This window comes from Acinonyx jubatus, chromosome A2 (genome assembly GCF_027475565.1).
Source record: "Acinonyx jubatus isolate Ajub_Pintada_27869175 chromosome A2, VMU_Ajub_asm_v1.0, whole genome shotgun sequence".
NCBI lineage: Eukaryota > Metazoa > Chordata > Mammalia > Carnivora > Felidae > Acinonyx > Acinonyx jubatus.
The window spans coordinates 5202145-5217752 of NC_069383.1; the positions used below are offsets into that span (position 1 = coordinate 5202145).

The 15608-nt window shown below is 40.2% G+C and overlaps 1 protein-coding gene across 11 annotated transcripts in view; it reads left to right on the forward strand.

Annotated features, from left to right (window-relative positions):
• The window catches only part of KMT2C (lysine methyltransferase 2C), a 283712-nt gene that overhangs the window by 203471 nt on the left and 64633 nt on the right, over positions 1-15608 (forward strand). For all 11 annotated transcript variants that reach the window (XM_053217833.1, XM_053217834.1, XM_053217838.1 and 8 more), the window contains 7 exons: positions 2902-3083; positions 3334-3498; positions 4528-4637; positions 5106-5171; positions 6137-6349; positions 11242-11370; positions 13477-13596. In XM_053217833.1, coding sequence (XP_053073808.1) covers positions 2902-3083; positions 3334-3498; positions 4528-4637; positions 5106-5171; positions 6137-6349; positions 11242-11370; positions 13477-13596 — 985 coding nt within the window. The remainder of the gene's footprint in view (positions 1-2901; positions 3084-3333; positions 3499-4527; positions 4638-5105; positions 5172-6136; positions 6350-11241; positions 11371-13476; positions 13597-15608) is intronic.

Sequence of the window (15608 nt, forward strand, 5' to 3'; positions counted from 1 at the left end):
GGGCCACAGGGTAGGTGTCTGTGAGACAGGAAAACGTGTAGGAATGAAGAGACGTTATTTTGAAAGTTTCTACCGTTAATAGCTTGGATCTGTCTGTCTCCCACTTGATCTCACTGTTCTTCTGAGCCAGGGGTTGGTCAGTTACATCACACAGGCCACCTGTGGCCCATTGCCTCTTTTTGTAAATGAAATTTTATTGAAATATAGCTGTGTTCTTTCATTTACATACGTCTCTTATGGGCTTTGCCCTGCAGTGGCACCGTTGTGTAGTTTACAGGCCACGTGGCCCACAAAGTTTAGAGTATTTACATCTGACCCTTTACAAAAAAAGTTTGCCGGTAACTGCTCTAAGCCATCCTGCTCTTCCTGCCCAAAGCTCTTTTCTCCATTTGGGTAAATAATATAACTTGATAACCTATTATATAATATAATCTATATATAATATAATATAATGTATATAATTATTATAATGTATATAATTACATATATAGTCTATAATATAATAATATAATCTTAATAATCTGTGACTAATTTAAAAGAATCAGTAGGCTAATCGAAGTAATAAATACACATGCTTGCAGATCAAATAGCTTTCAAAGACTTTTGATGACTGGCCGGCCCCTGTCCTATTCTGCCTCCACACTTGAGTCCTCGCCCCCAGGCAGCCACTTTTCATCTTCTAGTTATGTCAATAACTCTCAGTGCTGGTGCTTCTGCTGTATCTGTGCTAGGTTTTGTTGACTTTCTGCTGTGAATAAATAAATGCTGATTTAGCCCTTAAAATATACCCCCTATACTCCCCAACACCCTCCCAGTGTTTTCGTTGTTTCACTACATTTAGTTAATAAACGTGTTCAGTGGAGATCTAGAAAGTGTACCATACCGACTTTGGCTCAGGTCACTATCTTGCGGTCTGTGAGTTCGAGCCCCACGTCAGGCTCTGTGCTGACAGCTCAGAGCCTGGAGCCTGCTTCAGGTTCTGTGTCTCCTTCTCTCTGTGCCCCTCCCCTGCTCGCACTCTGTCTCTACGATGAGTAAAAACATTAAAAAGTGTACTATGGCTTTGTCTTTCATGGAGTTTTTAATAGCAAAAAGAAAATAATGATTCATGATTCTGCATTAGTTTTTGCTGTTTGTTTTTACCTACTGTAGGAGCATGATTTATATCAAATCATTTTGGCAAGTAACTGTTTTTCTGGAAAAAGTTGTACCCCTTTACGGCACTCCCCTTTTCTCTCTCCTGCTCTGTGCTGGTAATTTCTAGGTCTGTTGCTGAGCTCTCCTTCTTCAACTTCCCTGAGCTGAAGTCCTTTGTGTGTTCATTGTTCTCTGCATCCCATCATCCCATGTCTTCCTTGTTCTTGATATAACTCTAACTTTTCCCTCATATGTCTAAGTAACTCTGTTCGAAGAGGCATTCGGAAGCTGAAGTTTGAGTCTTTGTATCCCTGACAGGTCTACTTTTACACTTAATTGCTTGGTTACTTGCTTGTGTCTTGAAAATTATATTCCTATAGAATTGGAAGCTATTACTCTGTTGTATCCAGAATTGGACAATTTGATGCCATTTTGGTAGTTGTTCTTTATTTAGCTCTTTTATTTTCCTTTCAGGTAGCTTTTAGACTTCCTTATTCCTCATGATCTGAATTTTTATTCTGTATCGTGACTTCTTGCCATTTCATTTTAACACAAGTACTTTGTGTCCTATCTATAGATTCTAGTTTTTTGAGACCTTTCATTTGGTTCCAGATTCATAATCTTACATGGTGTGGTTGGTTTGTGGAGTTTATCAGAAATATAGAAATTTTAGGGGCGCCTGGGTGGCTCAGTCGGTTAAGTGTCCAACTTAGGCTCAGGTCATGATCTCACTGTTCATGAGTTCGAGCCCTGCATCGGGTTCTCTGCTGTCAGCTCGGAGCCTGCTTCTGATCCTCTGTGTTCCCCGCCCCTCCCCTGCTCATGCACATGCGTGCACTCTCTCTTTCTGTCAAAAATAAGTAAACATGAAAAAAATGTATAGAGACTTTCAAACTTTGCTGCTAACTTAGACCCTGTGCCAGAGGAGAATATACAGAGGAGTGATGAACTTCAGAAGTCCTAGCTTCACAGCTGAAACTCCTCCAAGATCATGAAATGTCCTTGGGACATATTTTCTTAGGAACTCATGTTTTAGTTTAATGTGTTAGATTTTTAAACATTGTTTGTTTTAAGTTTATTCATTTATTTTGAGAGAGAGAGAGAGGGAGAGAGAGCACGCATGCACGCACATACACAGGCACGTAAGCCAGCACGGTAGGGGCAGAGAGTGAGGGAGAGAATCTCAAGCAGCCCCCATGCTCAGCATGGAGCCCAATGTGTGGGGCTCAATCCCACAGACTGTAAGGCCATGACCTGAGCCAAAATCAAGAGTTGTACACTTAACTGGCTGAGCCACCCAGCCGCCCCTAAATATTGACTTTAATATACAAATCCTTTTGCAATGTACATGAGTTTCAGAAGTATGAATTCATGAGATGTCATAGATAGAAACTATGCCAATACATTTTCAAAACCTAAATTAACAGTTAAGGGGCAATTTACTTGATTTCTTCAGTATCTAGTCACTACATCAATAAAGTGGACATAAATCCACAGCACAAGGTAGTTATGTGGTCTTAAAAAAAGTCATTAAAATAGGTACCGTTTTCTGTTGTTATGTCTAGCAGATAGACTTGTGAAAGCACATGAATGCGCCCACCCCAGGATTGGGCCACTGTTGGTGCTCATACATGTTACTTGCTTGCCTCTTACCTGCTTCTTGGGACATGAGCACCACATAGTCGTTTATTTGGCATATGTGCTCATACGAAATGAGGTGTGTGTTAATGTATAAATCACCAGGATTGGTTGTGTCTTTTTTAGATCACTAAAGTGGTTCTTAGCAAAGGTTGGAGGTGCCTCGAGTGCACTGTGTGTGAGGCGTGTGGGAAGGCCACTGACCCCGGAAGACTCCTGCTGTGTGATGACTGTGACATAAGCTACCATACCTACTGCCTCGACCCTCCTCTGCAGACCGTGCCCAAAGGAGGCTGGAAGTGCAAATGGTACTCTAGGATATACCTTTCCCTCCTTGGCCTTGCAAGTGCAGAATGTTTCCACATCAGTTTTTGAAAACTAGCCACATGCACTTACGTGCGTAATACGTGTTTGCTATGATAGATAGCACACCGCTTCTCAGAAAAATTTTCAGATGTGCGTTAAATGATTTCCCCCCATTCTGTTCTTGTATAGCTTCTTGAATTACAGTAACTAAGTAAATAAACCGGAGACTTGTTGGGGGGGATTGGATTGCAGGTGTGTGTGGTGCAGACACTGTGGGGCAACGTCCGCAGGCCTGAGATGTGAATGGCAAAACAATTACACACAGTGTGCTCCCTGTGCAAGCTTGTCTTCCTGCCCCGTCTGCTATCGGAACTATCGAGAAGAAGATCTTATTCTGCAATGTAGACAGTGTGACAGGTATCATGCTGCTTTTTAAAACTTTTATTCTTTTTTGCAAGCTTTTCTCTTTTAAATGTAGCAAAAGGAAGTTGGAAAACAACTGTCTTCGATCTTAAATTTAAGAAACAAGATCTTTTTTTACTTGCCAGAGTTTCTGTCAGCTAGAAACTACAGAAGTTTCCTGTTTTGTATCCGCAACTCCAGACTAAGGTTTTTAACTTGGGGCTTTTAAGGGTTTATGAATCCCTTGAAATTAGATGCAGAATTATTGCCTGCATGTATGCATTTTTCTGTGGAGGGTTTCTGAATCTTTGATTGGATTCTACAAATGATCTGACAGATTTTATTTTCCTCGAACTACTTTTTTTTTTTTTTTTTAAGCTCTGGATAGTAAATGTCTCGATATTGGGTACCCGTTCCCACCCTCTCCAAGTAGTATGTGTACAGCTTCAAAATCAAGAACGCTTTCTTTGTTTTCAGTGGTGTCTTATTGTGCTCTGGTAATAGTTGAGCACTGTACGTGTGATATTAGTATTATTTCATCAGTAGTACAGGATTCTCAGTACTCGCTGCCCACTAATTTGTTCAAAGGCAAGACAACTCCTTTTGTTCCTAGTTAATAGCCAGCCTCAAACACGAGAGCTGTATCTGCCCACAGGATATGCGTCCCAGGAGCACGTACACACCACACTGTTCGCAGTCTTCTGAATTCCTTCATACTTGCCCGGACTAGCTTCCTTCTCTCTCCGCTGTGTTCAGTGTATGATCAGAAAACAGTTATGCTGTCCTCCTCATACACTGTCCTTTTGCTTCCTTCCCAGTATTTGGTCTCATTCCTTTTTCTTATTCAAAGCTCCAGAAGTTTTGGTGGGTCCGTGGGCACGGTTAGGAGAAAGGGCAACGTGGGCAGGATAGGAGGAATGTGTGAGGCTTAGGGCTTTAAATGCGGCAGCTGTCCACTCCTGTGGTCGTTTTTAAAAGGAAGCCATTCTCTGTGCATTTCTGTTTCTTTCTTTCTTTTTAAATGTTCAAATATGGTCTTTTTAGATGGATGCATGCGGTTTGTCAGAACTTAAATACTGAAGAGGAAGTGGAAAATGTAGCCGACATTGGTTTTGATTGTAGCATGTGCAGACCCTATATGCCTACGTCCAATGGTAAGAAAATAACGTGGGTCTGTGCTCCTACACCTCACTGGCACCTTGCTGTCTTTTTGTGAAACAGTTATTTGGACAAGTATTTTATGGAAAATAAGTTATTTTTAGTTATAAATGAACTCTTATGCTCCCAACTTAATGTATTAAAACAATTTGCTTGCATAAAGAAAAGGAACTAAGCATATATTATGGATATAAAACGTCATTTCGCTTTCATGCCTCGCAATCTTGCAGTTACTGGCATGTGTAGAAATCCAGTATGTTGCTTCGTATCTTGGCCATTTTTCCCTCCATGATGTGTGTTTCCTTTACTACTTGTCCTTGTTTTTAAAGACAGCCTTTAACTCGATTTAGTTTTGAAGTGTTTATTTCAGTAAAATGGGTAAAGGCATAGAAAATTTAGTTATGGGTAAGTCTTTGTATACTTTGCTTTTTCTGAAAAAATGAGACGAATTGTTTTCATTTCAGTGCCTTCCTCAGACGGCTGCGAATCTTCACTTGTAGCACAGATTGTCACAAAAGTGAAAGAGCTAGGTAAAGTCCGAAATGCTGTTCCTTACACAGGGGGTGTAAATGCTTAGTTACTGAGGTATCTGACTTGCCACATGTTCCGTGCCTTTATCCTATGAGTGTTCATTCTGAATTCCCTGATGTCGGGTATCATTCCTGTCATTGATACGTATAAAGTGTTCATCTTATCCAGCTTTGGTGGGACACTGTTCCTATAAATCTTAGCCAATTGGCAGTGAAACAACCACCCTTAAAGTAATCATCAACTCTGTACTTGCTTTGGTTTCATTGATATATTACTGTGCTTAGTAATGAATTAGAAGAAAGGTTCTAGTTAGCAAACAGGGATTTTTTTTTTTTTTTTTTTTTTTTTTTTTTTGGAATTAATGCAATCTATTTTTTTCTGAAATGGATCAGCTAGAGAGGTATCTTAATAGGATAGTTTTAAACTGTTGTTCTTTTTTCTAACAGTATTTGATATTGGATACTAAAACATTTGAGTAGTATAGAAATTGTAATAAATAGCAATTTTGTACATTTAAAAATGTGCAGGATTTCTACTTACTTACTGCCTCTCCCTGACAGTGATTATATTGATACTTTGCTTTCTAGATGGGTTTCTGTTATATAAATTGATCTCCCTCTTTCAGTCTGAAAAGATATTCCAGGAAAACGGTCATAGTTGAATAGCTGAAGCATTGCTTTTAGCTTCATTGCTTTCTTTCTAAATCCTTATTTTGATAATTGAGAAAAAATGCCGGGAAGATCATTTTTTAAAACCTTACAACTTCTCTGCTTAAAATCCAAAGAAGTTCAACCAATTATTTTTAGTTTTAATTGAGTACTGTTAATTATTTGTGCATTTCATAGATAATTGCTTTATAGTAGTCACATTCCCTTCACATGGGTATTTTGGAACAGTAATCAACTTAGCAGTGAAAATTAAAGTGAGAGTTTTGATTTGTATCCTTGGGATATTGTAATTTTAGATCCACCCAAGACATACACCCAGGATGGTGTGTGTTTGACTGAATCAGGGATGACTCAGTTACAGAGCCTCACAGTTACAGTTCCACGAAGAAAACGGTCCAAACCAAAGTTGAAGTTGAAGATTATAAACCAGAATAGTGTGGCTGTCCTTCAGACCCCTCCGGACATCCAATCGGAGCATTCAAGGGATGGAGAAATGGATGATAGTCGAGGTAATACTAACTTATTTTCCATTGACTATGTTCACAAGAATTAAAGTACATAAAATATCTTCCAAAATATATATGTTTTATCTCAGGGTAAATTCTACTGACTTAGGTAACCCTTGATGTGACCCTTGGCCTTTCTAAGTGAGTTGTCTTCTTGGGCTTTTCAGATTCTCTTCCTTTCACATGTCCTCTAGAGCAGACTGTCTTACATTATAGAAATCTCCAGGAATACCATTTTCTTGAGGATCACAGATGGGAAAATTCAGAGGATGCGACTCTAGTTTGCAAGGTAGCAGCTTAAACCTCAGATGCTGTGAGCTCAGATACCATGGCTAAGTTAAAGTAGCCTTGACCCATGGGTTTCTACCTGGAAAAACCATTATTAATGTTCAAGTGTAAATTTATGTTCACAGATGTTCATCATAAACTTCTCTGTTGATGAACATCTTCTCGATCCCAGTAGATATAAAGGATTTTCTAGCTGAATCCTTGAGATGACAGAATAATTTTAGTAGTGTGCAATTCAATAGGGGTTATATTTTTGCTTATCTGAAGATCACCACAGGCTTATTTCTTTTTTGATTGGTTATCTCTTTTCTACTGAGAAATAAGTAATTACCTTTGCTCTATCATATCATGTTATTCAGCAGGATTTACTGAATGCCTACTCTGTGCTGGATATTGGAAGTCATGTCACTGAACAAAGCAGATAGAATTCTCCACTCCTAAAACTCACTTTTTAATATTAGGAGAAAAGACCATTTTAAAATACGTAACATAGGAGTGCCTGGGTGGCTCAGTCAGTCTGACTCTTGATCTCAGCTTGGGTCTTTTTAATTTTTTTAATGTTCAGTTTTGAGAGGGAGGGAGGGAGGGAGACACAGAATCTGAAGCAGGCTCTAGGCTCCGAGCTGTCAGTATAGAGCCTGACATGGGGCTCAAACTCACAAACCACGAGGTTATGATCTGAGCTAAAGTCAGATGCTTAACCGACGAGCCACTCAGGCGCTCCTCAGCTCGGGTCTTGATGCTTGGGGTCCTGGGGTGGTTCAAGCTCTGCGTTGGGCTCTGTGATCGTCATGGAGCCTACTCAAAAAATATATACATGCGTGTGTGCATGCATGTGTGTGTGTGTGTGTGTGTGTGTATCTCATAATAAATGAGTTATTAAAATGTGTTTGGCAAGTGCTGTAGAAAGCTAGCATTGGAATAAGAGGAATTGGTAGTGCATATGGTGACGTGAGGCATCAGATGAACTGAAAGCAGTATTTGAGCACAGACTTTAAAGAGGCAGGTGGGCTACTTGATTACCTGAGGGAAGAGCATCCCAGATGGCGAGAAAGCTATTGCACAGGCCGAGAGTAGGAGTGTGCCTAGCATGTTTGAGGAATGTGAAGACCAGTGTGTCCAGCAGTGAACAAAGGCGACAGTAGGAGGTGATGAGATCAGAAGTCTAGCTATATTACAAAGATATAATCATCAGGACAGTATGGCATTGGCACAAAACAGACACATAGACCAATGCAGCAGAATAGAGAACCCAGAAATGGAAACGGGACAGAGACCTGCAAAAGAATGAATCTGGACCACTTTCTTAAACCAGACACAAAAATAAATCCAAAATGGATGAAAGACCTAAATGTGAGACAGGAAGCCATCAGAATCCTCGAGGAGAAAACAGGCAGCAACTCTTTGATGTTGGCTACAGCAGCTTCTTACTTGACACATCATCGGAGGCAAGGGAAACAAAAACAAAAATGAACTATTGGGATCTTATCAAGATAAAAAGCTTCTGCACAGTGAAGGAAACAATCAGCAAAATTAAAAGGCAAGTCACACAATGGGAGAAGATATTTGCAAATGACAGATAAAGAGTTAGTATCCAAAATCTATAAAGAACTTATCAAACTTAACACCCAAAAAAACAAATAATCCAGTGAAGAAATGGGCAGAAAACATGAATAGACACTTTTCCAAAGAAGACATCTAGTTGGCTAATAGATACATGAAAAGATGCTCAACATCACTCATCATCAGGAAAATACAAATCAAAACCACAATGGATACCACCTCACGCCCGTCAGAATGGCTAAAATTAACAACTCGGGACACAACAGATGTTGGCGAGGATGCGGAAAGAGAGGAACCCTTTTGCTCTGTGGGTGGGAATGTTTGAAACTGGTGCAGCCATTCTGGACGATGGTATGGCGGTTCCTCAGAAAGTTAAAGTAGAACTCCCTATGACCCAGCAATTGCACTATTAAGTATTTATCTAAAGGATACAAAAATGCTGGTCCGAAGGGACACATGTACCCCAATGTTTATAGCAGCACTGTCAACAATAGCCAAAGTACGGAAAGAGCCCAAATGTCTGTTGACTGATGAATGGATGAAGAAGATGTGGTATATACATACGATGGACTATTACTCGGTGATGAAAAAGAATGAAATCTTGCCATTTGCAACAACGTGAATGGAACTAGAGTGTATAATGCTAAGTGAAATAAGTCAGAGAAAGACAAATATCGCATGATTTCACTCATATGTGGACTTTAAGAAACAAAACATGAACATAGGGGAAGAGAAGGAAAAATAAGATAAAACCAGAGAGGGCGGCAAACCATAGAGACTCTTAAATCCAGAGAACGTGAGGGTTGATGAGGATGGGGGGGAGATGGGTTAAATGGGTGATGGGTATTAAGGAGGGCACTTGTTGGGATGAGTACTGGGTGTTCTATGAAGTGATGAATCACTGGGTTCTACTCCGGAAACCAATACTACACTGTATGTTAACTAACTTCAATTTAAAAAAAAAAAAAAAAAAGTCGTCGTTGTAAAGGAGAGAGGAGGCAAGACTGAGTAGGTCATACAGAGTCATAAGGCAATGCTTGAGCTTGTGGATGGAGGTAATCGGAGGTTACTGAGCGAATTGTGGTTTAATCTCCTATTTTATTAAAAAAATTTTTTTTAACATTTATTCATTTTTGAGAGTGAGAGAGACAGAGCATGAGCGGGGGAGGGGCAGAGAGAGAGGGAGACCCAGAATCCAAAGCAGGCTCCAGGCTCCCAGCTGTCAGCACAGAGCCTGACGCGGGGCTCGAACTCATGAACTGCGAGATCATGACCTGAGCCGAAGTCGGACGCTCAACCGACTGAGCCACCTAGGCACCCCATAATCTTATTGATGTTTTAAATGGAACACCCGGTTGTAACGTGAATAGACTGTGAGGTCCAAGGGTTGTGGCACCTAGATCGGTTAGGAAGGTGCCACATTTGTGCAGGTCAGAGAGAATTGTGGCTTAGCATCAGTGTGTCTTTTATCAGTTAGTCCTCACATTTTCTTTGCAGTATGTTGTGTGTGGTTGGGAGAAAAACTTCCTGATGCTTCTGTATAACTGATGTTCAAATCCTATTAAGCAGAACATTTGATTTTAAAGTTTCGGGGCTTGTGAAGAAATAGTCTGTGTACAATCTGGGAGGAATTGATCAGATTACCATCCACCAGAGCACAGTGAAGAATTGTAGTGTCTAAGGACAGTGGGAAACCTGAAAAATGGTTCCACAGTTACTTAAATCTGGGAAATGCTGCATTTCACAGAATTTGGAAGATTTCTTGACAGTACACATCAATTCCCAAAGTATGAGATGATAGAGCCTTTTCACAACGTGGCAGAACTGCAACAAAAAGGCCTGCGAAGGTTTTCCCTTCGACGACTGTTGCCTAGGACAGCGTTCAGGGAAATGATGGCATGTCTTCAGCGTGTAGCTTCCAGATTGGGTCCCTTGAAGGCGTGTCCCCTTGAAAGTGATTTTCTACGTGATGTCCTACATAAGTACATCCTAGGTCCACGAGCCCACAAAGTCCACACGCATTTGTGATGCCCCTGGAATGTTGTAACAGCACCTTTTCCTTGTAGCTTTTGTCAGCTGTTTACTCTTCGGATAAATGGTTCTTCAGGAAAAATAAGTCATGAACGGTCATCTTAGCACATCAACAACAAATTCCTTGTGCAACCGAGGCAGACTTTTTTCTAATTCACTTACTAGTATCTGGAAACCTTGTTCACAGGTGCGCGTGCGCACGCACACACACACACACACACACACACACACACACACATCCCAAACCCAAAGAAAACGGAAACACTGTGTTGTGTCTCAAGAGTGGGAACACATTGCCCCAGGATAGACCTTCCCAGTGTGAAAGGATGGATGTCTGGGGGTGTGAGCCTAAGGTTGTATTTAGGCTCTAGAAGGCAAAGGATGGAGGGTGGAGGGGTAGAGTGGAGCCAGGAATGGTAGTAAGTAGTGGAGGGAGAGAAGCAGCAGCAAGTGGCTAGGTCATTACTGCCTGTAATGTCATCGCTAATGCTCTTAACTTTTTGATTTGTGGACAACTCATACATTCACATGGTTTAAAACTGAAAAAGAATTAAGGGTAAGCAGTGAAAAGTGTCCCTCTCTCTCCTGTCCTCATTTTTGGATGGAGAGGTTTTGGTAACTAGGTAATATTCCATTACAGCTATAGTTGGAGCTCAGAAGAGGGTTCTAGGCTGCAGAGACAGTCTTGTGGTCCTGAGCCGGAAGATGTAATTGAAGGCAAAGGGAAGATTTTTTAAGTGCAAACTGACTTGTAGTTGTCTTTCTGAGCATTCTCTGTGTGTGTTTCCCCTTCCCTGATGCTTGTGTTTCATTTCCTGAAAACAGCACATTAAGCGACATGAATTCTACAACCATTTGGTGCCTTTTCCATCATTTTGTCACTTTCCCCACCTACTGGATGCACAATTAGAATGGCTCAGTGGCCACGTTGCCTTCTATTTCCTATTACGTAGGAATTAGGTATTTGGTAGATTTTTTTTCCAATTTTATCTGTGTATTTTTCTTTTTTCCAGAAGGAGAACTTGTGGACTGTGATGGGAAATCAGAATCTAGTCCTGAACGGGAAGCTGTGGACGACGAAACGAAGGGGGCGGAAGGAACAGACGGTGTGAAAAAGAGAAAAAGGAAACCATACAGACCAGGTATCATCCTGAGCTGGACATTTTAATGTGATCAAAGCTTAGTTGATTTAAGAAAAAATGTAATATTGGGGACTCCCAAGTATCATTAAATGAACAAAATGAAATGTAGCTCCTTAACTCTCCAAACTAAAACTTGAATGTCGAAATTGAAGAGCTGAATGTGCATTTAGGTGGCAAACTCCTTAGGTCGGGTATGTGAATACTTCGCAAAAAATTGTTCTTTTAATACCTTATCCCAATGTTTTATTTGTACTGGGACCTTTAAGGCCGTTTGTATATTTTTCCTCTGATGCGTACTTCTGCAATTATTTTAATTTTCAGCATTCGTATTTACTATTTGTTATGTTTAAAAAATTTTTTTTTTACGTTTACTCATTTTTGAGAGACAGAGCATGAGTGGGGGAGGGGCGGAGGGAGAGGGAGACACAGAATCCGAAGCAGGCTCCATCCAGGCTCTGAGCTGTCAGCACAGAGCCCGACGCAGGGCTTGAACTCACAGACCGCGAGATCGTGACCTGAGCCGAAGTCGGACGCTTAACCGACTGAGCCACCAGGTGCCCCATATTTGTTATTATTATTATTTTTTTTAATGTTTGTTTATTTTTAAGACAGAGAGAGACAGAGCATGAACGGGGGAGGGTCAGAGAGAGAGGGAGACAGAGAATCCGAAACAGGCTCCAGGCTCTGAGCTGTCAGCACAGCGCCCGACGCAGGGCTCGAACTCATGGACCCTGAGATCATGACCTCAGCCGAAGTCAGACGCTTAACCGACTGAGCCACCCAGGCACCCCTGCTATGTTTTTAAAACTTATTTCAGTGTTTGTGCAGGAGCCAGTAAGTGTATAATGTGAGGGCGATATGACAGAGTTCTTAGGCTTCCTGAATTTATAGATCAGTTCATACACGACTGATTAAATTCTGATTTCCTCCCTGCCTCAGAGGTGGAGGGACATCTCGCTTGCTTATAAGATTTTATTTGCCTTATTGGAAAAAATTACTGAAATGGTCACAATGCAGACCTTTTATTTAGGCTTTCTTTAGGCACTTTATTCATGTCTGTTTACCAATCAGTGAGACATTAAGTCGAATCAATTCAGTCTTTAATCTTCTAGCTGCTTATATTGTATTGATAAGAGTGTTGTAAATACCTTTTGAGGTGCAAGGAAGACCTTTCTCACTGTCGTATGTATTCTGTAAGACCTCAAGAAGGTAACTTTCCTTACAGGTGGGCCACATCTGAAACAAGGACCTAGATTAGCTTCGTCCAAGTCACTGCATGAAAATCACTTCATTTCTTCCTAATTTGGAGGCTTATTACTATAGATACGTTTTTAGACACTGCAAACTCCTTCTAGGAGCTAACATTTATTGTGTTTTTTTCCTTTGACTCTGCCTTCCGTGAAGGTCATCTCTGTGACTGAGGGAGCCATTAGGTCACAAAGTGGGTTCGACTTACTTTTGACTGTGTGTCAGGCTCTAGTCTATGGGCTTTACGTCTGGCAAGTTATTTAATCCTTATGATGCATGTATGAGGAGGAGTTAGATGCCATCCCTGTTTTATCAGTGAGGGAACTGGGAACACTTAAAAATTAGATAGCTTGCCCAAAGTCACAGAGGAACCAGAGTTAGAATTTCTGCTTTTAATTATAGAGCTGAATGTGTCTCATGTCCAAGGGCCTTAAGTAGACACATTACCCCTGAAGTCATACTGACTTTGTTTGGATCATCTAGTTTTGTTTATGTCTTGTATTTATTCTCTTTAGCTAATGTACAAATAATTTGAAAGGTGATAGTTGAGTTACTTAATATCTGCTAAATAAGTATAATTTACTGTAATATTTACTCTGATGCTGCTTAGAAGAGGAAATGCACGCAGTCTTTCTATACTCTAATAATGTCTTTTTATACCTGTTTGGTTAGTGATAAGGTAACAGTAGTTTTGACCTCTTTTAATTTGCTTATTTCAAACTCTTGTGTATAAAAATGATTAAAGTAGCCCATATTGAATTTGGGAAATGCCTCAGTATCTAAGCAGTATCACCCTACTTTGAAAATACAGAGAGCAATCAGTTATTTACAAGGCTGACCAATTTCTTTTTTGGTTAGGTATCGGTGGATTTATGGTACGGCAAAGAAGTCGAACCGGGCAAGGAAAAACGAAAAGATCTGTCATTAGAAAAGATTCTTCAGGCTCTATTTCTGAGCAGTTACCTAACAGAGATGATGGTATGGTACTGATTTTGTTTAACCCCTTTTCTTGTTGTCTCTATGGAAAAGAACCGTCCTAAATAATGCTGCAGTCACAGCCTTATTGCTTCTTACTGATCATGGTTGTGAGTGCCTGTGGAGTTCATACCTATAATACAGAAATGAGGTTTCATAAAGAAAAAGATTTAAATCCAACAGAGTATATTCCTCTGCGATTTTTTTAAAACAAGTTTCTTTCTGTCTTAAGTGAAATATAAACAGGTTAGGGACCGAATCACTTAGTTAAACCAGGTGCTTCCTGATCATCTCACAAAAGGCCTTTCTTCGCCCGTCTTAGCTGCTTGGTATAAAATTGGAGACTTTATTTTGTTGAAAGTGACAGGGTACTACAACAATTTTAAACCAAATTGTATAATGTTTTAGAAATATGTCTTCCAATTAATATTCTGTCATCCTCACTTAGATCCTCAAAGAACACTAAATCATTAAGTCACAGCTTGAGAATTAGTTCTGATGAACACTTTATGTCGGTATGGTCACAGTCTGTATGCTGTACGTATTTTAAATGCTTTCTGTAGGATATGTTTTCAGCATGTGCTCTGATTGGAGTTCTTCCATTATTAAGAGGTGGGGTTTTAACCTGTGAATTAATGAAAATTACAAATTGCATTTTTAAAAGGAAGCACTAGATGGTTTTAAAGGAGTTCCTAATATGACTGTAACAGTATGATTGTAATATAATAAGCCCTAAGAAATGTGACATGTTCGATGAGCCTGGTTTTGTGTTTTCCTTCTCTCTCTATTCTGCCGTCATAGTTTAGTTCTGTTAGGTTAGTGTTTTATCCCTTCACGTGTCGTATCGAGAGTGATCCATTGAGTTTTTATTTTCTTATGCGTTGTTTCCCTTTCTGAATTGAATTGCTAAGTGCTAAGATACTTTCTCGTTTCTCTATAGCTTACTCCTTCCTAGTCTCAGTCCTCTGTTACTTCCTTATGTGTCTAAGTAACACGGAGCAGAAGTATTAAAGCCTGTGCACATGTGTGATTCTACAGATGCCTCTCCTGCCCTTTCCCATAGTGCCTCATTTCGTTGTGTTTATTGTGTGACATAGATACATACATACACATGATACTTTTTGTTTATGTATTTATTTTTACTGTGAGTTCATATTTTTTAGAACATTCTCTGAACTTTGTTGAGGAGTGAATTGCAGGTGGCTTCTTTCAGAGACTGTGTCTGTTACCACCAGGAACATGAGGTGCTACCACCCCAGTACTTCTTTAGCTTAAAGAATTTAGCTTCATTTCTTAGCTTGAAGTTTTTTGGTCCACCTGTATTCTATAAATCCGGATTTCTTACATATTAGGGTTATATTGAGTTTATGAACTCTCAGGGAAGATTTTCACTTTTTGCCTTTCTACCCAGCACCAAATTCCCTGACAAGTTGACAAGTTCTTGGCGGTTGGTGGTGGAGAGGGGGAGGGGGAGGTGAGTGATGTATGGGGGATGAGGGGGTTGGGAGGGTGTATTTCTTGTTATGCCAACTCTGAGCATGGAATCCTTCAGGGTCTCACCTTTATCACTTTATGGGAGGCACCTCTGGTTAATCACTATGCCGAGGAAGGAGAGGCCTTGAACTTGGTCTTCTAGTCTCCCATTGCTCAGGAGGCTCTGAAAACCTGAGCTCAAGGTCACTGCATTTTAGCAGAACTTCAGAGAGCTTTACTTGGTTCTTTGCTTAATTCTTTCTGTGGTTCCTGTCTTACCTTAATTTGTTGGTCTTTAAGGATTCTTTATTTTCTGGTAGATTACTGGTACATTTAAAAAGATAGTTAAAAAAAATGTTTATCCACCATTTGTAGTTGTTTTTAGAAGTCAGTTCCCTTACATACTCTGGCAACAGAAGTGCCCACATTGATTTTTAGGAGGGATGTACTGTTTGCCTTGGGAACATGAGCCTGTCATTTGATTGCTCACTTATCTGCTCTACGTAGTGGACTTACTTCTTTGCTAATTTCATAGATCAAAA